This window comes from Rhododendron vialii, chromosome 4a (assembly GCF_030253575.1).
Source record: "Rhododendron vialii isolate Sample 1 chromosome 4a, ASM3025357v1".
Taxonomy (NCBI): Eukaryota; Viridiplantae; Streptophyta; class Magnoliopsida; order Ericales; family Ericaceae; genus Rhododendron; species Rhododendron vialii.
The window spans coordinates 32234510-32258265 of NC_080560.1; the positions used below are offsets into that span (position 1 = coordinate 32234510).

Here is a 23756-nt window from a genome sequence, read left to right on the forward strand (position 1 = left end):
ATTCCACCTGTGATACATAATTGGACTTACTATTCCACCTGCTACACATAATTGGTTGAAGGGTATATTGACCATTAAAGATATGCATCCCTACCTGATCCCCCAAAAATCCCCGCATCCCTAGCCAATTGAGGCAGGGATTGGAGCGGATAGGGTCAGATCGGCCGAAATGACCATCCCTATGCTAACAAGTGATGACATATCGGTATCGTTCAACTCTCCCAGGCACCGATGATGTTGCCACTATTGGAGCCATTTTTTCCAGAATCAAGCAACAACATGATTATATTAGAGGTTGATAATAAAGGAAGAACTTGACTAGGCTTGGTGATTGTACAACTGGGCAACACTTTCCCAACAATTATATAACAAACAATGAATCACTAATCCTTGGGGTGCCACCACAATTCTCTTTGTAGCCCTGTGCATGCCTCAAAGTTCCAAGAGCAACCATACAACCACCACCAACCTCAAAATCAAAGGGAAAATGACGGCTAAAATCAAACTACAAGATAAGGAAACCCCTGCCCTTGAATCAAGCTAGAGGTATCAAACGGACTAGGCTAACAAAGGCACGACACAACACGATTAAGTAAGCCGGTTTGGCCTGAAACACAGCTAAATGGGCCCGCCCGGCCCGACCCATTTGACACCTTTGAATCAAGCCATGTCAAATTGTCAATTAACTAGCAAAAAACAATAAGCATGGGTATGTACAACAAAATCTAATAGCTTCCTGCGAGGCATATGTGCTCTTTAAAAGATCCTTCTTTTGTCCATCTGAAAACATCTATATACACGACCGGTACCAGGCCAAAATGTAGAAATGAAAACAGCCTCCGCATGCATAATAAAAGGTCAGCATGCATTGCCGATTGTGACATATTTACCGTCTCTCTCCCCACTTTTCAGTTTGTACATGAACAGAAACAATCAAACAAATCTTCAATCAGTTTGCCAGCTACTGTGACCACAAAAAATAGCCGCAATCTTACATGAAGAAAAAAAAAAAAAATCCTAATCCCTGCATCTGTGACTAAATCATTTGGCATGATTAAAAAAAAAAGACTAAATCATTTGGAAACGGAGCTTGTAACTAATCTACTAATTGCTGCTGCACTGCCTTCTCCAACATCGATGTCCCTTTAAAACTCGTCAGCTGGAGGTGCTTCGTATACTTCAACAACTGCCAAGTAAAAAAAATTATGATGCACAAGCGGCCAACATTGATTAATAGATCCACATAAAAGTATCAAAGTTGATACTCGATCAAGCCCAAAAGTAGCCCTTTCGTCAACACCTTCTTCCAGTAAAGAAGTGGAACTTTTCAGAAAGAAATCTAAATGAAAACTAACTTATAATTTGACTGTAATCAGCTGTGAGGTGAAGCATTTGTTCTCTAACCACTAGTTAGAGCTCAACAAAATCGTTTCACTTATTTAAAAGTTCTGCCATCCGATTTAGTTACACTAACCAATATACCTGAAATCCGTCACATCTGGATTCCCGAAACAGTATAAAATCTAAAACCAGATTTCTACAACTACTGATGAAGTCAACGACTCAACAGCCACCCACATTTGGCTTCTTTAAAGAGTTTTGGAAGTCTCTTTGGGAGTAACTCCTCTTAGGCAATAGCTTGAGGTTCTCATAGCACGAGAAATAATATAGGCCAGACTATGTCTACAATCCCTAGACAAACACATACCACAAACAAAGTGGGATTTAACCATTTGTTCATACTGCATACTACCAAGGGACTATACATTGGGTTCAATTCATTATTGCCACTTCATCGCACTTTCAAGTATTCAATTCTAACTTTGTCATTTATTGTTTTGGCATAAATCAATTTATGATCCACTTTTCAGCCGCACTAGGCATGTGGAACTGTAGAGTCGGTCATTACTCCAGAAAGCACAATTATGCCAAAAGGTTGTAAAAATGTGGAAAACGACAATTTCAAACAGCTTCAAGAGGGAAAGATAATATTCGTACGTAACAAGATGTGATTCATCAATAACATTGATTACTTTTCTACATCATCTGTAACCAAAAACTTTGTCCAGCTTCTAGCCCAATATAAAATAGCAATGAAAGGTTCAAACTCTAAATTTCTAATCAATTCATTGCTGAAAATAATGAAAGTGCAATGCCCAGTGCAGCTCAGGAATTATTTAACTGATGCTTGCATGAGTTCGAGATAAGAGCCTGTAGGACATTAACTTCAGACATAATATTGTATAAGCTTCACTTACCCGGTCATCACTCATCTTTCTGAAGCCTAACTTTTTCGTCCAGATAGATTCAGCTTCTTCAGCTGCAGGGAGCACTAGGTTTTCAACATTCAGAGAATGCAATAGCCCCTCGATACAAGAAAACAGTGCTTGGAAATATCCCTACAGACGAAGACAAAACCAATTCTGTTAGGCTTGCGGAATATGCTATAACTGTATAACAACAGTGAGGGGGAAAAACAAGGAATAACTCAAGCTGCATTGACACAAAAAGAAAGAGGGGAAAAAAAAAAGAATAGAGAGGACGCTATGTAACAGAAACCAACACCTAGACAAGAGGACTTGTCTGGTCAGGCATTAAACAGACTTACTTTTCCTTGATTTTCTCTACTCGTAGCCACCAGAGGAAGCTCAGCAACCTCTCGTCCGAAAATCCTCAGAAGACCAGCTGATACAACAACTGACCTGCAAATTCAATTTACGCGCTTAACAGTCCAACAGAAATAGTATGCGAACAAACTACAACAGTCAGAGTAAAATAATAGATGTCAACTAATATTGACGAAAGACTGCCTTTTTAAGGGGAGCAGCTTACTTCACAATTAATACGACACAATACATTCCACCGAATTCTTGCCCAGAAATATTTCTCCTGCATGAAGTACAAGATATAGCGTTTCAATATACAGCATTCCAATCTGCTTAGTTGATAGACCAATGAAACACATATCAAGACACGTGGAACAACATAGGAGCAACGTGCAGCAAAAACTCGCATTAACATCAACAGAAAAGGCTTTCCCTTTCTCTCCAGTTAGCTCAGCTCAACAGAAAAGAATTGAAGTACTGAATGAAGCTCTCAACCTTAACCAAGAGCAAAAGTGATTAGGGATACGCCCTCTTCCCAACTAACTTTTTACAAACACACGTAAGCGAAGTCTTTCGAGGTGAACATGCAATGAAGTCTAGCTCAAATGAATCCACCAAATAATGATGTCATCGCACATTTGAATCCATGCATGACTAGTTCACCGAACGTAAACATAATACTCCTTAGATTACGTAATTAGCAAATTGAAATGAGTTCCCTGATCTGGGTTAGTTACCTTATTCTTCATAACATATAAATACTTCTGGCAAAACCACATCCTTATAGATGTCACAAGATTAAAAACTACAACAGCAAATGATGCATTTGCACTGACCAATTCCCAATGTAACCATTGTTAATTTGGCCTACCTTGCTCCCAACGTAATCTTATGATTAGTTTTGAAAGCACATCAAACACACCATGCGAGTTCAACAATAACAGATGCTTAAAAATACAAAAAGGTTATACTGATTTCATCAGCCCAACCCATTTCCCGCCTTAAAAGTGTAGTCCATATGACTACTGTATACTTGTGAATTGATGGAATTAATCACCAGATGTTGTTGGCATCAGGCGCCTTGTTTGCTAGATGGAGACACTTGGCTTCCCACATTCACTACGTGATATGAATGCTGATAGTTACTGAATAAAGCATATAGTTCACTTTCATAAAAGAAGTTCATTTGACAGAGGACTTCAGTTTGATTTATCATGGCCCCAGTCTTTTCAGATATACCAATGAGAAGAAAGCAGTACACCTATGCCTTACCCATAGACCATGACGGGTATAAGATCACGACCAGATCTTGCCACAATAGGGTCAAAACATTCCTGCCAAAGATGGGACATACACTTGGGATTAGCCAATAATAAAGCAAAATATTAAAATCTTCATATACTGCCCTCAGAGTTACAACACGCAGCAAAAGACAGACAGACAAAAAGTAAAAGAAAAAGGTCTGACACATAATAGCCGGACTATCCAAGGACAAAGCTGGTCATTTCCTCTAGCATGTCATAATACATCTAGTTCACACCTCCTATCAAGTATTATATCAAATTTTGTGATCATCTTCTAGAGTGAAAATGAACATTGCAAATAAAATCAGCAAAATATAAACAGCAGTAAGAAAGAACCAACTACATTATATCCATGGTAAAGACCACCCAACGGACCCCTGCCCCAACTATTTGGAGTCAGATAGATGAATTTGCTTCAGCATTCTACTCTATTAAACGCTCATGAAGCAGTTAAAATCAAGTGGTGCCATGGTTTTCCTCATCAGTTAACCCACATTAGATTTGCTACCATGAGGAAGAGGAGTGATCACCCCAAGGATTGCCCATTTGACCACGAAGGATATCTATCTGTGTAACTGTTAACTGTACAACGCTATTATCTTTTCGAACTTATCAACCAGATGATACCATTAGGATCTTATCTTTTTTTTGTAGTTATCATTTGGAAGAATCTATCTAAAGGACTCTACAGATTATCTTTTAATTTAGTTTTATGACATTGAATTGATTTCTTTTCATAATGGTGTGGATGCCTATACAATCCCTATATGTGGATTTCTAGGGTTCCTGAAGTGTAGATTCCTATGGTTCCATCATTTTATTCGTTCATCCTGCATCAGTGTTCCTCTCCTTCAGTATTTTCCTCAAAACATACCGTGCCACATCCTAAAAGGTATAGACTATAGTAATTGGTTTAGTTGCAGCTGATCAAACCATCCTACTTTGTTCTACTTGACTTTTTTATACATCATCACAAATTGGTGTTACTGTCAGATTTCATTATCTCATGGATATGTTCTTGCGTCTGATTTTCCCCTCATCTTACTACACAACTATCCCAATATCCCAACACCATGCCAGAATCGTAATAATAGGTTTGCAACCAAAAAAAAAAAAACACATAACAAAACTCGAAGCCTTTAAATTAGCGGATTGAGCAGCAACACGGCTCAGAGAAGAACAAGGTTCAGCTTCAGTTACCGCGCCAATTGAAATTTCTCCTCTCATGAAAAAGGTATACAGATCCTAATCTGAGATGATGTCAGTTAAGAATAAGAAAGAGCATCTTAGATCCACAATCTTGCCTACTAAAAGCAAAGCTTGAATATGCAATGCCACCAATAAACTAAACAGTGTATCACAGACGGGGGGATAGCGACAGATGAGAGTTTCCACAAGCAAAAAGCAGGGAAAGTGAAGAATGGAAATACTTCTAACTTATCAATCCTCAGAGCGAAAATGAATATGAAGTATCCAAGTGTTTTAAAATCACTAAATTCAGCTTTACTCATTTTAAATTGGCATGGTTCCTGTACATCATTCTGGACAAAACAAGTGAAACAACTTGAATAAAGTGAAATAGGAAATAGAGATAAAGCATGCATAAATGTGTTGGACACAAAAAAGAAAACTTATGTAGACAAGCAACAAAAAATGAAAACAGAAGAGATAAGATCATAAATTAGCCACACATTTACAAATTTCACATGACCACTTACATCTCATAATTTGGCAAAACAGCGTATAAGGCTGTAATAAAGCTAAGACTTACTCGAAATATTGCAGCAGCCCTAGACAATAGCGGCAGATGTTCTGGATATCGACTTTTCCCGCTCAAAATCCTCCATTGAACATCATTTGCAGATACATCAGCAAATCCTTTCTCTACATGCTTCCGGTTCATTGCATTCGAAACTGAAGCCGGAATCATCTCTGCTCCAACTAAAACCAAATTCTGTAGAGCTACATGGATGTTATTGCAGTCATTACAACAAAACCACTTGTCCTTGGGGAGTTCCTGCAAACAGAGACCTATACTGAGTACTCCATAGGTACATAAGCAAAAGCATTACAACAATTACAAAACTCACTTTTAAATCACATAACCCGCTGTCCCGTAAACAACAAACATGGTACTCCTTTTCACACTAAAACAAGATTAAACATTCACATTAATCAATAAAGAAAACACCCATGGGTATGAAAACACAAGAAGAAATGGAAGTGCCCCTACTTGGTCACAGAGCATAACCGTTCTTTCATCAAATTTCGCAACGCTAAAATCATGAGCCCTGTAAACAGAAAGAACGCTATCAGCCTTAAAATCGTGAATACATAATGACGAGAAACCAATATGTTAAACTTAAAAGACTTAACATAATTAGAAGTTAATCCATAGCTTCTGCATTTCCTCCCAAAGTTTTCCCATCTATCTCCATCTGTGCCCTTCCAAAACAGTGATGCTAAACTACTAGCACTCTTAAGTAGTCATAGACGTCCCAAAAGAACCAATTTTCGCCTCACTGTTTCAATTCATGTTCATTGTCGCCACAATAACAACATAATTCAAGAATTAAAGCCTAATGGCAGTTTGTGACCTCAACTGAAGAAACCCCGGGGTAACGCAAAACGTGGATAAAAATACTACACAGAGAGAGAGAGAGAGAGAGAGAGAGAGAGAGAGAGAGAGAGAGAGAGAGAGCAAATTGCTGGATTTGAAAACCATGAATGTGAGTCCAAATCAAGAGATAAATGGACCTGACAATAAATTAAACCCATTCACACATCACCTATACGCGAAACTGACCTAATAAACTTGACCTTATACCTTGCAAATACATATATGTTAACAAACTAAAGAAAACACAGGAAATATAATGCCAAAAGAGGCAATCACACACACACAGGAAAAATAAATAAATTAACTGCTTTCCTAGGAAAGCAGCAAAATAGAAAATCCATTAAAGTGTAGCTATTTCTATAAAATATAAGGGGAAAAAACATAACCAGAATTGAAGTGAATAGCTACATGTACAATGACCAACCTGCAAACAACACAGCCACCTGTTTCATATTCCGGTGCTTCAACTACCCTTGTCAAACGAATTTTAATAGGTCTTCCCATATTTAAGGACTCTCCAGCACATTTTCTCCCTGGACCAAACTTATCTCTACAATAAGGGCAATGCCAATCCCCTTTAGGAGCACATTGTAGATCTAAACAAACTGCAAGAACCCACAATAGAGTTAAAAAGGGAAAACAATAAGAAAAATATAAGAAGAGTAACAATATTTAGGATAAGCAAGTTACATCCCTGAACCCCAACAACAGAAACTTCTATCAGAATAGAATTTATCACCTTAATCATAAACGATTAAAAAAAATTAATCACACATGTTAATTCGCTAGTCAACAAACTATCATACACAAAATAGATGCATAAGACAAGTTGACATCAGGAAAAGTAGGCTTCAAGATTTCAACAAGTAGAATAAGGATAACAATTTTTTCACAGAGACATGCATGCACGGTAACATAATCAAGGATAAATTATGGGCTAGTCTAGGTAATTGGCCCATATTTCCAAGAACTCCAGCCCAATCTAAAAATGCACCATCAAGGAGAGGCCCACACTTTCCTACCTAGACTTACAATTAAATAAAAATGGGTCATCCTCCTTAATGGAAATTAAGGGACAGTTTTCGGACTGGCCCGTAATTTATCCCATAATCAAGCACCAACATTAAACCCCATTGTCATTAAAAAAAAAAAGTAATCACACCAACATCAAAGCATAACTAGCAAAGTGCCAACACATTTGTTCAATTTTGGTCCATGAAGGAAAAGCTACCATACTGACGTGTAAACCAATTGTCATGTCATTCAACCAAAGTACCCAACTGTAACAAGTACGCTATCTATGCCCATCAATAATTTCTGTCAAACACAATATATCTTGTTCTACTTAACAGAGAAGTTAGTCAATTCCTACTGGAATGAAAATCTAAGATCTCCACCTTAGAAACGAATTAGAAACCAAAATGAAATGTAAAGATGAACCACAAAGTATGAAATAAAAAGGAACAAAAAATCATTCATAAAACCCAAATAGTATAACAGCATATTAAGCAAAGAGCAAAATATCCACCTGCATGAAAAGCCCGAGGGCATCCATCGCAGATGATCAGATCCCCTCCATCTCCACATACAGCACACATATCATCACTGCTGCCTGTAGCCAATTTTTGTCCATTGACCAATGACAAGGCTATATCGTGAAGTGTCAGTCCACTAGATGTATATATGTTCCGATAGCTGGAAGAAACATAAAAAGGTTAAATCATTGTACTTTACATGCAACAAGATATCTAGTGGCAAGCCTTTAAAAACTACTCACGGTTGACGTCTAGCAGACCATCCGGCATGAGCTTCAAACTGTGAAGGACTAACCTGCTCAGAAAAGAAAATAATCTCACTGGTGAGACACTTTTTCTTTCTATCTCTTTCCTTTTTTTTCTTATCTTTCCCAGGGGCCAACAACAAAAATTTAAGTGATATTATGCATCAGGCCAACAATTTTACCTCAGTGTCACAACAACTACAGACAATTCCATTTCCTTGTTTGTAGCCACCAAGTATTTTCTGCAACATAACATGAAGTAGCTTAAATAAAAATGGAAACATAAGATAGAAATAAACCTCCAAAAATCAAACAAAGCATAGTGAAAAGACAACCTGTCCTTTTGCATAGTAAGCCAATTCAGCCCCATCTGGTAGCCCGTTAGGCATGAAAAGTACTCGATGCAGATCATTATCCCTGACATCAATGAACAAAGAAGTCAAAAAAACTTCAAAATAGTGAAGACCTAAACAGTTGATCAGAGGGGAGAGGGAATAGAGAGGAGAGAGTTTACCTTCTCCTCGGGCGACCTTCAGCAGTTTTTCTGTGGTGCGCAGCTGGGCTAAAAAAGTAGGAGCTTGGCCTGCAATAAACATGGCAAACTTGCTGACAAAGAGAGTGACGAATCTAGTGATGATTTCAAAGATCTCATGGGGATGCAATCTAACCCAATGACACATCTGCAATCTAGATATAATTCATCTTCTTATTTACACATTTATCCTTTCTTAACAAGTGTCAGCAAGAAAAAAAATTATATTGTGTTTAATGTTATTTGTAGCTAGGGGTAAAGTCTTGCTATATTATTTACCCCTCATTATTTACGATTTAACATGAAATGTAAAAGTTTTAATGAGAGAATGTTTGAGCATGAAAGGTTTGAAAGCTTCTTTTTTCTTTTTCTTTTTTTTAAAATTGTGGTATTCTGAAAAGTGTAGTGGAAAAAAAGAAGAAAATGAACTTTATTAAGACAATGCCACATAGGAGAGAGAATTAAGGAGAGAGCTTGATTTTATTTTTGGAAACTACATTTGCTTAGTATATAGTATAGATGCGTTACACTTTAAGCCTTTAAAAGCCTAGAAGGCTAGAACCACATATGTTTCACACTTATTCTCCAACTAAGCACTCCACGGAAACCCGGAACTTTAGCTCTTCCACCGGCCAAATCCAACTTGCAACAAAACAATACAATACAATGAAGTGATGAGTGGGTGCTACTTTTAGATATTGACAATGGCACCTAGAAGAACCCCTAAACAATTTATTTATTCATGGTAATGGGGCTTTTACACCCAATTTGCAAAAAAGAGAAGTATGATAATGCTCATCACACAATACAACGACACCATAGAGACATGCCTGAATGGCAATTACAAAACAAGAGGCATATCTGTCCTAACTCCTAACCTACTAAAGAATACCCTCACAACCAGACACATACTAGGCCAGATACAGCTAAATAAACCGAATTCAAGAAAGCCAAAGAGAAACCACCTTAACAAGAAAGGGTAACTAATTAACAAAATTTCCAATGCTAAGCTGTCCTAAACTGCCTCAATATTTACAGAGTCTACACGCATATCAGCTCCCCCCAAAAAAACAATACATGCGTACCTTATTGCAGAATACTGCATACCAGCAACCTTGATATGATGTTTCTTCTCCGGTTTAACCATAACACTGTTTTGGTGGAGACTTTCTGCAGATCAGAGTACATGTTAAGAAAAAGAATCTAATTGCCAAATATGAGAGCTTATGCAAACCAAACACCTAAAAATGCCCATTACATTCCTCTTTCATATAGAAGCACTAGAAAAAGCACAAAATGACTGCTATCAGAATCACCTTTCCAAACCAGGAAAGATTCCTCGTTGACTGATGAACCAGCAACATTCTTTACCACTTCATCCAGTTCACTGAGCGGTGCGGTCTTAAGTTCTTGGATTATGCTATATATTGGCTTCCCATTCTCAAAGTATATGTGATTATTTGGGTGTCTAGTTTTGCCACCAGCATGCAGCTCAAACTCATATGCACTTAGAATCTGCTTATACCAGTCAATCGCATAGTAAGCCACGGGGACTCATAAAATCCAAATGACCTCAACAAATTGATAAAGAAATAATATACTTACTTTAGAGTAATTGCACAAAGAACATCCACACAAATATCCACAGCCTTTTATAATTCCAGGAAGTGCTCCCTGCCAATGATACCAACGGAGTAAGAGCCCCGCATAAGCAATGCATAAGAGTTAAAAGTCCCAAAACCTAATTGGAACTACAACATACCTCAGGTGAGTTTGAAACATACTTCACTCGAGCTCCTTCTAAAATTCCTGTTGACAAAAGCTTTTTCACATTTGTAAGGTAGCCATCCAGAAGAACCTTCTTTGACATTTTCAGTTCCACATTGGGATGGCATAACAACGGGTCGCCAGTTATTTCTGCATTCGTATAACCCACTACTGAATGGTTTACATGCTGCACAGCCGACCCAGAAAAATGATTACCATATTCCTCCTTTGGTTTGTTGAATTTGAAGGTAATTTTCCTAATTCCAGTAGAACTAACATGCTCAGGAATTTCAAGCACAAAACGAGTCGTGGAAACTGATCCAGATGTATCATTCGATTCTTCTTTAATATGATCTTCTTCACTCAGGGTCTCATCAGTACTTGTATTCCCAGAACAAGTGGAGGAGACTTCACCCGAACCAACTTGGTTATTGCTACCTCCCTCAACTGGTTGACTACTAATTGTCTGAAAACTACAAGCAATATCTCTCGGAGACAAAACAGGGTTCGAAACTTCTGAGCAAACATCATCATTTGAAGCTTCCTTAACTTGCTTCTCAGTACAAGTCTCCAATTCAGTATCAATTGGAGCTTCTGTTGCCTGCTTCTTAGGGCAAGGCTCCACCTCTTTATCATCCCCTATCGCGACTTCATGGTTGCGCTTTGGTTCGATTTTCGGAGAATTCAATTCCTTCATTCCTCCATCGTTTATGACTTCCATACAAACTTCCTCTTCTCCCTCCACCTCCTCCCCTATCGCGACTTCAGGGTTGCGTCTCGGTTCGATTTTTGGGGAATTCAATTCTTTCATTCCAACATCGTTTACAACTTCCACTTCTCCCTCTGCCTCGTCCCCTATGGCAACTTCATAGTCCCACTTTGGTTCGACTTTTGGGGAATTCAATTCTCCCATTCCTCCATCATTTATGACTTCCATACAAACTTCCACTTCTCCCTCTGCCTCATCCCCTGTCGCGACTTCATGGTTGCGCCTTGGTTCGATTCTCGGGGAATTCAATTCTCTCATTCCTCCAACGTTTACGACCTCCATACAAGCTTCCACTTCTCCCTCCGCCTCATCCCCTTTTGCGACATCATGGTCGCACCTTGGTTTGATTCTTGGGGAATTCATTTCTCTCATTCCTCCAACGTTTACGACCTCCATACAAGCTTCCACTTCTCCCTCCGCCTCGTCCCCTGTTGCTACTTCATGGTCATGCTTCGTTTCGATTTTCGGTGAGTTCAATTCTCTCATTCCCCCATCGTTTACGACTTCCATACAAACTTCCACTTCTCCCTCCTCAACCCCTCTCACGACTTCATGGTCGTGCTTTGGTTCGATTTTGGGGGTATTCAATTCTTTCCTTCCCCCATCGTTTATCACTTCCATGGAAACTTCCACTTCTCCCATCCAAACACAACAGTTCTAAACTCCACCAAGGCATTCAAAGCGTAGAATCCAAGTACGAAAACGAAACCCTAATCCAATTATCACAGAATCTGCCCAAATTCTAATTCACATGAGTAATCGAACTTGCTCTATTGTGTGATAATCAATTCAAATTAAAGAAAACAATACTCCACTGTCATTCAAAACACACAAACCTACACCGCCACAGAACACCGTATAAACCAGAAGTCTAACCTAATTAACAAACGCCCAAACCTTTATTCCAATTAGAGAGTAAAGATATAATTCTCGAGAGGTTATCATACCAACCTTTTTTCGCAACTGGTGAATATCCAATTGGAACGAAAAAAAGCGCACGAATCTGAATTAGAAGCGGGAATTATTTTTTTTTTGCCCGAAGATCCGAAAGTGCGAGCACTAACCGCCTCTAAAACGGACTTGAAAGGGTACAGATCTGCATGCAAAGAGACCGCGAGGATATACGTATCTAAGAAAATATATACAGTTCGAGTGGGGATCGAATTGCAGTAAGGGTTTTGTTTTGTCTTGTTTATTTGGTAACGAACCAAACTGAAATAAATGGGTTCCCGGCCAAATTTTGAGAGAGAGAGAGGGAGAGAGAGATGAAGATGGCGAGGAGAATTGGAAGAAGCAAGAAGGTGAATGGATAAATAACAATATATTATTATTAGATGGGACCGGAATTGATTAGCAGTTAGAGTAGTAAAACTGGGACCCGTGTGAGAGACGACGTGGCATGAGGAAAAGCGTGTCGATTTAGAATATCTCGTACAAAGAGCGCACTCTCTCATGTGACGATAGCTGCTCGCATGCTGTCATTTTTTTTTGTTGTGATTTTTTTAATGTTGTTAAGGGTGAGATTTGGCTTGACTTTTTTCTTGAATTATTTTTTTTCTTTATTCAACAAATTTTACTCTCTTCGTGCCAAAATGTTTATCCGGTCCGCAAAACGGAGTGTTAAAAATAATACAATTTTTTAAAGAAAAAATTTAAACTTTTTTCACAAATAAAAAATACTCATTGATATCTAGTAAGTTATTAAAAAACTTTTGATTTTTTGTTGCAAAAATTGTATTATTTTTAACACTCTGTTTTGCGGACCAGACAAGCATTTCGGGACGGAGGGAGTACTTTTTTATATTAGTATTTTTTTTATATTTGTAAGATTATTTGTTTTGTTTGTTTGGACGAGAGGATTGTGAAAAGCAAATTGAGAGTCCCTTTTGGGGATTTCAACTAGACATGCATTGATTATAACTATAATATCTATTATTTTCACCATTACCCTTATATTCTATCAATTTTATAACACTTATGTTCACCTGTGAGGGATACTTTTGAAAAATCACCAAATTTCTCTTTCCATTTTTGGAAAAGGACTATCATTTTGGAACAACCCAAAATGGAATAATAGACTCTCAATTTGTAACGGAGGGATTACTCCTTTCATTCCAAATTGGAAGTCAATTTTCAATATTCGTGTTAATTTCAATTACTTATACTTATCTTTCAATATGGATATCGAAAAATCTGTAATATGAATTTTGTTTGATAGATCTCGATCACTTCTATTATGCACAGTTTTCAAACTCATGAAAAATATTATAAATTGAAAGATATAAGGAATGAAAAATGACACGAATTTTAAAAATTGACATTCTTTTTGGGACAGAGGGAGTAAAAGTTTAGAAAAGTTCACTAAAGATAAATAATTCAAAACGTGTATATATATATATATATATATATATATATATATATATATTTCTTTTGATTATTTTTGTTTTTTTGGGATTTTTATTAATTTTGGTTCATGTTTGGTTCTTTTCTGATTTCTCCTATCGAGGTGAACAAATAATTCAAGAATATTTAACGAAAATGTAACTCCAACAAAAAATATTAGAATAAAGATAAAAGAATAATCCATTAACAAGTTAGGTCAAATCACCACCAAGGCGTTCCACTAAACTTTTTTTAAAAGTTATAGTTTTGTCTTTATTTGAATTTTTTTTGCGTTTGTTCGTTTTGCTCCAAAAATTTTTGACTTGTTGATTCGTCTTAACGAGACGAATCAGAAAAGTAAAAAAAATTTAATTTTACCCAAATATTTTAAATAATGACTACTTTTAAGTAGAAAAAGTGAAAAAAATTTACTTAAAAGTGATTCTTCTTCAAAATATTTTAGTAAAAGTAATTTGGGCAAATTTCACTGACCTCCCATGGGGCTTCTGACACTAGCAGAAACCTTTCCTGAGGTTTTTGAAATATCACTGTCCTCCCTTACTTTTTCTTACATTACCGAAATACATCCTTCCATTAACTTATCGTTAGGTGTCTTGACAGAAATGAATGAGTCATACTAATGTCATGTTGTATGACCTTCAAACTGCCAAAAATGCCATTCCCCTTTAGCTTTTCTTTTTTTCTTTTCTTTTCTTTTTTTATCACCCCTTTAGCCTTTTTTGCTAATATAAAATCCATTGAGTTTCCAACCACAGTGCAATTAAAATTTTTATTTCTCGTATGACAATGCTCATTGTTTTTTCTTATGTTATATCATAAAAGGCAAACAAATAAGTTTTCCAATTGCAGATGTGATTTTTTTAATTTAAAAAAACAATTAAAGATAATGACTAAAGTCATTCAAGAAGCAAAAAATCTTCTGTTATATACTCCAAAAAAATGCATAATTAGAGTTCATTTGAGAAACGAAGTAATTTTTCTCACAAATATCGTAAATGTGTTTTTGGTAATTATTCGTTTTTTAAAGAACAACAGCCACAAGAAAAGGCCGAGGGTGTACTTCTAGAATTTGCTAAGGTGGGGAATTTTTAATCTTCATCCTTTGCAATTCACAGGGAACTGATTGTTGAAGAGTGAAAAACTTCTTGGTAATATGATTGTTCCGGGCCAGTTTGCGCGCACCTCGGACTAATCTCTACATTTCTTCCACATCGGTTTCATACGCATACTCGTGGGGTGAGGTGGCCCCAAAAGTTTTTTTTTTTTTGATAAGTGCCCAAAAAGTTGTTAGACAAGGAAAATTAAACGTAAAACCTTAGGATGAAACAAACACCTATAAACAATTCAAGTCAAACCTTAAGATGGAGAACACATTTGTCTTAAAAAAATTATTTGATTTAAGCCATCTGGTAATCGATCTAAATTTTTAAATAGAATACCTACTTGGCAAAACGATTAAAGTGAACTATTCAAGTAAAATACTCAATCTATCCCCATTCTTTAGTTCATTTTGGAGATTTCAACTAATTAAGGGAACACAATCATTACACTTTTGAAAACTTATTTTTCTCATTTTACTCTTCAGTCATTACACTTTCTTATTTTTGTAGTACTATTAATTAAAAAATGAAAGGGTAAAAGAGGAAATTCCTTATCTATTACCCATTTAGTTTTGATATGGGACAATCTTTGTCACGCCCTCGATTTTCAACATAATTAAATAATACATTTTAATAAAAAGTTTCGTTTATTGTAGATATATTACCCCAAAGAAGTCCCCATCTGTTCAGATTACAAATTAGTCCCCAAGATTAAAGTTATAAAACTTAGGCCCTCCAACCCCAAATAGAACTTAAGTATTTGCACGGACTAACTTTTAAGTTACAAACAATTTAGTCAAAAGGAATTTCTAAAATAAATAGTTACAAACTCATCTTTACCAAAATAAAGTCCATTACAAAAGATGATCAAGTAACTACATGAGGTTGGCTTCCAAAAGTCGCACTTTAAGCATTCAACATATGCAATCTACCATCCAGCGTTTGAACCTGAAGAGAAAGATTAGGTTGAGCTACACTAGCCCAGTAGAAAAATCTTTACCAATTCTATATGTAAACATGATAAAATGTGCAGGTGAAGTGAAGGCAAGAAGTACGACTCAATCGATAGGTAACAATAGATTCAAGTGCATTCCAACGTTCAATGTGATCGTCCTAACGTATGCCTATAGCTCAATGTACCACCGAGTTCACACAATGTTAAACAACTTAAGTAACCTCGACACAACTCACTATAGCCAATCACCTCTATTGGTATTTCCACCCCTTGCGTTACCGTATAACACCACGTGGATTACCGTGTTACCACCCCTTGCGTCACGGTGATCCCTAACAATTCGGGTCACCGTATTACCACCCCTTGCGTTACGAGACCGTCTAAGTCTTCGTATTACCACCCCTTGCGTTACGAGACTTTCTAAATTAACTCCCGACACAAATGATCATTTCCTCACTCGACTAACAAGTTATGACTCTCCCAAGACCACAATCCAACACAAAATATGTTACAAAATGCCAACCATATCATAAACATGTCACAAACATTCATAAACATTCAACCGATCAATAATACGCGAAATAACAAGTTTTAATTAATTAGTCCCTTATCATTTCATACTAATGGAAGGCCTAAGGATCACGAATAACATCAATTAATCATAGGACGTCAATTAGATAAGCAAAAGATAGGCTAGAAGGTATCCAAAAGGGTTTAGAATCGATTGGGGTTGAAATGATCGAAGAAAACACAACTAGCATCAAAGCTGTCCAGAACAACAAGGGGTATTGATACCCCAAAATCAGGTATCAATACCTGGTCAGCTGGAAATCCAGAGAAGGATGGGGTATCGATACCCCATATTTGGGTATCAATACCCCGCTGTTTCGAGGCGATTTTCTACAGTTTTGACAGACATTCAAAGCACCAAAGGGGGACGATCCAAGCACGATTTCTACACCATTTCAACATATATACACACAACATAGGTAAAGAAGTCCCTACCTCAAGACGATAACAAAAATCTTTGAAATTTGAACAAGCCCTAGCTTTCTCGAGCTCCTAATCTTCGATTCAAGCTTCAAAACACGATCGGAAGGTCGGAGGGTGGTCAATCCTTGAAGGTTTTGCAAGATTGAGTGAGGTTTTAAGTGAAAGGAGAGGAGAGAGAGAGAGAGAGAGAGAGAGAGAGAGAGAGAGAGAGAGAGAGAGAGACGGTGGAGAGAGGGAGGGACGGCAGAGAGATGAGGAATGGAAATAAAATGATCTCCTACTTCTCACACACCTCTATTTATACCCATATATCTTTTATTCACACTTACACTCCCTCCACTCTCTATTCTTTCGCTTTAGTTCTCAATTCGAATAATCACCCAACAAACCACATTTTCCAATTTCCCCTTTGATAAATATTTCAAGAATAAAAAAAAATACGGGTCCCTACAATCTTTTTGGGATGAAAGAAAGTGTTAATTGAAACTAAAGAAAGGGGACGGAGGGAGTAATCAAATGTTAAGTGCACAACCCATACTTTGTATTGAGCACATCACAGACATTATTCTTCTGTATTAACGTTGTTCTAAGGCCAGTTTTTTGTCTTTATTCGATTTTTTTCACATTTGTTAGTTTTGCATCAAACTTTTTTGGATTATTAGTTCGTCTCGACAAAAAGAATAAGAAAAACAGAAAATTATGACTTTTACCCGTTTAGGGTAAAAGTGCTAAAAGTTTAAATATTGTTTGTTTCTAACATACATTGGGTACAAGTCATAATTTTTACTTTTTTAATTTCTCTCGTCGAGACGAACCAATAATCTACACAAATTTGATTCAAAACTAACAAATGTAATAAAAATTTGAATAAAAAAAAAACCTAAGCTTTTTTTTCGGAAATTAGGCCTAAGTTAATCCAACATTAGCAGCTTTATTCTTTTTCTAGTTATTAGTAGCTTTAAATTGCCGATTACAGCGTAAGAATTTGATGTGCTTTAGCAAATTTTTTCCATTAGTTATCTTTAGAAGAACCAGACCCACCACGAGAAAAAAGAAAAGCACAAGTAAAAGCCAAAAGGTATAATTACCAGTAGTTTTTGCGGCCGAGGCATGATGCACATTGGTATAATGGTATTAGCCTATTAGGATTCTTGCTGGGTAGTGGGTTCACACAACAGAGAGATGGATAAGGTTATAGTTGTCATTTTTTCACCAAGCTAGCACCGTTTGTGAACAAATTAACAGAAGGGGGAGTCTTGGTAATATCAGAAAAAGCAAGGGAGGGCAGTGATATTTCAGAAATCTCAGGGAAGGTTTTTGATTGTGTCAGAAACCTCAGGGGAGGTCAGTGAAATTTGCCCAAGTAAATTTTTTTTACTTTTTTGTTTCACGAATAAAAAAGTCAAAAAAAATTGGCTCGAAACGAACAAACGCGAAAAAAATTCAAATAAAGACAAAATCAAAAAAGTGAAAATCAAAATTTTTTTTTTTTTACTACTCATATGATCATATTTGACAATTTAAGATGATCATTCTTTTGACCTTGTTGTGAAAATCATTTATTCTAGTTTTGATTGAACATTCATGAATACTTCTTCTTTTTTTTGCTAAGCAACATTCATGAATACTTAATTGAATCATATCTAATTTAGTAGCAATTGACAATGGAAAACCCTTAATTTAATTATGAAATCCAATAATTTGAAGTCTTCATCTTTTAACCTTTGGAGTCCTCAAAATTGATTCTGCCTATATAACAAATTTATTTTTGGAGTCATTCTTCAAAATTACTAAGTTTGGGTATATTTCTCTCTTGAAGTTTCTCACAAATGCAAAAACTCCCCTGAGGTTCAAAAAATCATACTAACCTCCCCTGCTTTACATAATATTGTATAGATTACCCCCTCCTATTAGTTCCGTTTTATTTCCTTGACTGAAAATGCTGATGTGGTACGTTATTTTCTCTCATATACTACCAAGTATGGCCTTCATTAACACTCCCTCCCATCCCAGACCCACCCCACACAGTCACAAGTAGGTACGAACCTACACACCACACCCTTTTAATCTTGGATTCGTCGTAAGGTTAGGATCAAGCGCTTTAAACTATATCTTCCTTATATATAGAGGAAGAGTGCATCTGAATAGTTTTTCACCTTTTTGGTCCACCAAATGAAGACTAGTTTGGTATGGCGTTAAAACAGTGTCCTGGTTACAAATGAATTGTTTTAATTGTCATCGTCTCTTGCGAAAGTTCTAGGTTGTCCTTGCATATTCCAAGTTGTGTGTTATATTGAGGCATGAGGCGTGAATTTTCTAAGTTTTGGTGGGCAGAAATACTGGAGTATTGGACTGGAGGACTCTGTTTTCCCTTTGGTACGAAAGAGGGTGCCGCCCAGGAAAACGGCGTAGTTTTCTTTGCTTTGAAAGGTTCCCTTTTGTGCTTGCCTAATCTCCGTTTGGCACAACAAATTAGACTAATGATTTATTGATTTTTGTGTGGTCATTTCGGATCCCATAAAGATGATTCAAATTACTCGTTATTCTTTAAAAAAAAAATTTATGGGTTCCTACAAAAAATTAGCTCCATCCGATATCGGTAAGGACTTTTTCAAAATTTGTAGGGTGCGTAACACATTCTGAAAAAACCCTTACCGATACCGAATGAAACTAATTTTTTACAAGGACCTATAAGAAAATATTTTAAGAATAATGAGCGGTTTAATCATTTTTGCAGGACCGAAATGGGCTCACAAAAAAAAATCAAAAAATCATTAATTTGAAATTTAGTATTTTGGTCTACGAATACTGAAAAAACCTTATCGATATCGGTCTGAACTAATTTTTTGCAAAAATACATGAAAAAATATTTTAAAAATAATGAGCGATTTAAATCATTCTGTGATACCTGAAATGACCTCACATAATGAATAAATCATGGGCCCGGCTAAATACAACTGCAAATTTACTACATGCAGTTAATTCATGAAAGGGAATCCCAAAATTTCCTTTTATGAATTGGCTACATGTAGTAAATTCGCAGTTGTATTTAGCAGCACCCTAAATCATTAGTCTGATTCACTGTGCTTAATGAGGATGAAGCAAGCACAAAGGGGGACCTCCCAAAGCAAAGAAAACTATGTCGTTTATCTAGTACAAATCCCTCCCCCCCACCCCGCTCTTGTTTTTTTTTTATTTATTCGTTAAACCTAATCTACTTTCAGAAGGGGAATGGGTGCTGACGAGAATCAAATCCTACCATGTGCATGAGAGTATAAAGGAGGCACCAACTGCACTCACTCCACTTGCTCTCTCTCTTATTTACCCATTCGAAGAATTATAATACTGCGGGAAAAAAACTGAATCACTTTCATATTTTTGTTACTTTTCAGTATTCAATGCTCCAAATCTCAAATTGTCCATATCTCTATGAGTTCCGCATAGTAACAATTTTAAACCATTTCTATTGTAATGCTACAAAAAATTCATAAAGATGCTAATGATGATTTTTTTACTTTCTTAATTTTATTTGAATCTTAGTGCTTCATTTATTTTCTTTCATTCAGAAATTTCCATTCTATAAAACATTAAACTTTAATTTTGTCATTTTTTTTTTGGGTAATTATATTTGTCATTTGACCACATTGATGCATATGTTGTTATTCAAATTAGAAATACGTTGGGTATCAGCACGAGAACAATAGAACAGTTCAATCAATAATTTTTATATTAACACCTGCTATTTTCCATTTATTTCTTACCAGCTTGTTTGACAACCAAAATTTTGCATAGTTTAACCACTACAACAGTTCAAACAAAATATTGAGCAGGTTGGATTGTAACTGTGACGCCCCGAATTTCGGAACATTAATAAAGGATTTAAAAGACAATTTTCCCAAAAGAAATTCATAGATTTATTTTGTCATCGTTCCAAAAGCATGTCACCATATTACAACCATATCGAATTTAATTTAAGTTTTTGAATTTGACAAAATATTACAAATCCCAATAAACCATGAAGTTCTCAAAATAAAGTCGATTTAAATTAGTCAGAGCAACCAAGCGTACGATAACCAAGGCTCCTTGACTTCGTCCACAGCAGGGTTGAACTCAGTCGGATGGTACGGCTCTTCCATTTCGTATTTAGTACCTGGCGTTTGAAGACCAGGGCAATGTAGTACTGTGAGCAATTGATGCTCAATAGCTAAAACCTACCTGAAACCCATAACTTACGAATAACAAGATAAAATGCAATGCAATTGATAACGCTTGATTTTTGTTACTATTCTTCAACTTATGTATCATCTAGGATCACTACCTTGAGATTTGTCATACCCTTAACCACTAAGTTATGACTATGGCATCATTCAACTCCCTCTTTGTGCCCGGATGAAAGACCCTAAGTAATCAACTTAATAAAATTCATCACGGTAAATTCCACTCTTTACTCTAACACAAGGAGAACGACGCAAATTTCACCCATTCTACACCACCACTTGTGTTTCAATCCCGTTTCTCAAAAGTTAATCATAGTCATGCCATACTCAGGGTGGGTAGAAGTATTAGATTTGACGGTTTTCTTAAGGGTTTAGGTATAGATCGGAGTTTGGATCAGGGGGTTTGTGGCTTGTGGTGTGGAGGAGGTAGCGGTGGTGGTGGTGGTGGATGTGATAATGACAATGTCAGTGTGTGTTGTGAGGGTGTGGTGGGATTTTAGGGTTATCCAGCTCTAAATGGGCTTGGGGAAGCAGTCCCTTTCCTTTTCCTTTACCTATTGAATTGTGGTTGGGCTTTGTTTTGATTGGCACCAATACTGGTGGGCTTGATTCATTCTGCATTTCACCTAGTGATTAAATAAATAAAAGCGAGACCCATTCTGGGTTGTAGTGGGCTTGACTGGAGCATTCCTGTTTGGGCTTCGATTATTGTTTCCCTGGCTTTTGTTTTGGGTTCTTTGCTTGTTGGTCGGTCCATTTGGTTGGGGTTTTGATGGGCCAGCTCAATTGGGATCAGCTCGGTCGTTATGATGATACTCAAGGTATTTAGGGAAAATGAATCTCCACCCTTCATTCTACAATGATATTTTGGAAGGGTTTTGTTAATGTGTGCCCCCAAGGCACATGACAAAGCACTTGATAATGTTCATTAAATAAGGTCAATTAAATTTCACTATTGTAAAAAGTAGTGAAAGTAGTTGCAATATATTGGATGAAGAGTAAAATTTGTTTAGGAGACCAAAATACCCCTTAATTTTTTCCACTACTCCATTTCATTTGTGTTCCCTCCTTTTTTATTTTGCCCTTTCATCTTCTTGTCTTTTGGCGTCCAAGTAGTAACATTTTTCCTACAAGTACTACTGTACTAGTCATACACAGTGACGCCATAGCCCATTAGCAGCAAGTAAAGAGAAACAACGTGGCTAATGAAGAGTGGGTTTGGATTAATAAGTAGGCAGCGACTTTCTTTCCTTTTTTTTTCTCTTTTCAATATTTTTTTTTGTATTTGTTAGTTTTGTGTCGAACTTTTGTGACTTATTGATTCGTCTTGACGAAAGAAGCCAAAAAAGCAAAAAAAATTTAAATCGAAACTCATGTCTTTTTTGAAAAAGACAAAAAAGAAAAGTCAAAAAGCTCTCTTTTTTTTTGTTGTTGTCTTTTTTCAATTTTTTTTTGTATTTGTTAGTTTTGTGTCGAACTTTTGTGACTTATTGATTCGTCATGACCAGAGGAGCCGAAAAAGTACAATTTTTTTTATTGAAACTCGTTTATTTTTTTTTTGAGAAAGACAAAAAAAAAAAAAAAAAAGAGTCAAAAAGCTCTCTTTTTAATTTTGGCATATAAACAAATTAACCTCATTACAATAAAATGATAGCTACAAGTCAGTAAACAAAAATTGTACAACTTAGTTTGCTGAACATTTAAATGAATGGATAAATATATGTACTTTAAAACAGACAAATGAAAAAGAGAGGAGTTGGAATATCCCTCACCTGCTGAAGAATGCTACGTTCGAAAGACAAATTAATGTTAAGCCAAAATGCCAAAAGACAAGAAGATGAAAGGGCAAAATAAAAAGAAGGGAACACAAATGAAATGCAGTGGAGGAAAAAATTAAGGAGTATTTTAGTCACCAAAATAAATTTTACTCTTCATCCAATGTTTCAACTACTTTCTACAATAGTGGGATTTAATTGATCTCATTTAATGAATCTTATCAAATGCTTTATCATGTGCCTTAGGGGCACACATTAACAAAACCCAGAAATACATCTTCCTGTTTTGGTTCAAAATTTGACGCTCTATCTCAACCGTTGAATTTGATGGCTAAGATTACAACTTTACTTAAACTCTCCCATTGAATTTGATGGCTAAGATTACAACTTTACTTAAACTCTCTCTGTTCCCCATCTCTCCCTCTCTCTCTTTATTTTAAATATTAGTAAAATGTTTATGACTTTTATTTTTACATATTAATCTTTTTATAAATTTTCTATTTTTTAAATCTATTCGAAGAGATTTATCAAGTGAGATCCATATTTGATATAAAATTATGTAAAAATACGATTATTGTTTTTAATTCAATCCGCAAATTATTCTTAAAATATTTTTTTATGGGTTCTTGAAAGTTCCTGAAAAAAATTAGCTTAATCTGTTATCAGTAAGAGCTATTTCAGAATTGGTTGGGGAGGGGTTTACACTCTTTGAGAATAAGTTGCTGTTAGAAATCATTTGGATGGTGTTTTTTGTTTATCAAAGTTTTATGTGTTTGAATTTGTGCATGAAAAACTTAGGGATTGAAAATTTGTTTGCCATTTACTGGCTGATTCAATTTAAACATGTCTATTAATATGTTTTGGTTATTGTTTTCCGCAAAGTTGAATTCATTGGGCAAGGGTTGATATATTGGGTTTAATGTCCAATATTTATT

The 23756-nt window shown here is 36.2% G+C and overlaps 1 protein-coding gene across 1 annotated transcript; it reads right to left on the bottom strand.

Annotated features, from left to right (window-relative positions):
• Positions 1–712: 712 nt before the first annotated feature.
• Positions 713–12680, bottom strand: LOC131321697 (uncharacterized). The gene is made up of 18 exons (XM_058352589.1): positions 10605–12680; positions 10448–10516; positions 10159–10357; positions 9928–10012; positions 8825–8893; positions 8646–8727; positions 8493–8552; positions 8308–8360; positions 8059–8225; positions 6955–7135; positions 6144–6201; positions 6001–6057; positions 5682–5927; positions 3879–3940; positions 2833–2889; positions 2609–2702; positions 2259–2399; positions 713–1186 (listed from the first exon to the last, which is right to left on the bottom strand). Exons 1-18 carry the CDS (start codon positions 12018–12020, stop codon positions 1097–1099), a joined length of 3186 nt encoding a protein of 1061 aa, XP_058208572.1. The 5' UTR covers positions 12021–12680; the 3' UTR covers positions 713–1096.
• Between the last annotated feature and the right edge of the window lie 11076 nt (positions 12681–23756).

Excerpts from the sequence above, each read along its gene's own strand:
- LOC131321697 (XM_058352589.1), bottom strand. The coding sequence starts at position 12,020 with ATGGGAGAAGTGGAAGTTTCCATGGAAGTGATAAACGATGGGGGAAGG. Across the intron at positions 8,226-8,307 it reads TGGTCTGCTAGACGTCAACC|CTATCGGAACATATATACAT; the intron begins GTGAGTAGTTTT and ends TGTTTCTTCCAG. Across the intron at positions 6,202-6,954 it reads GGTGGCTGTGTTGTTTGCAG|GGCTCATGATTTTAGCGTTG; the intron begins GTTGGTCATTGT and ends TTCTGTTTACAG.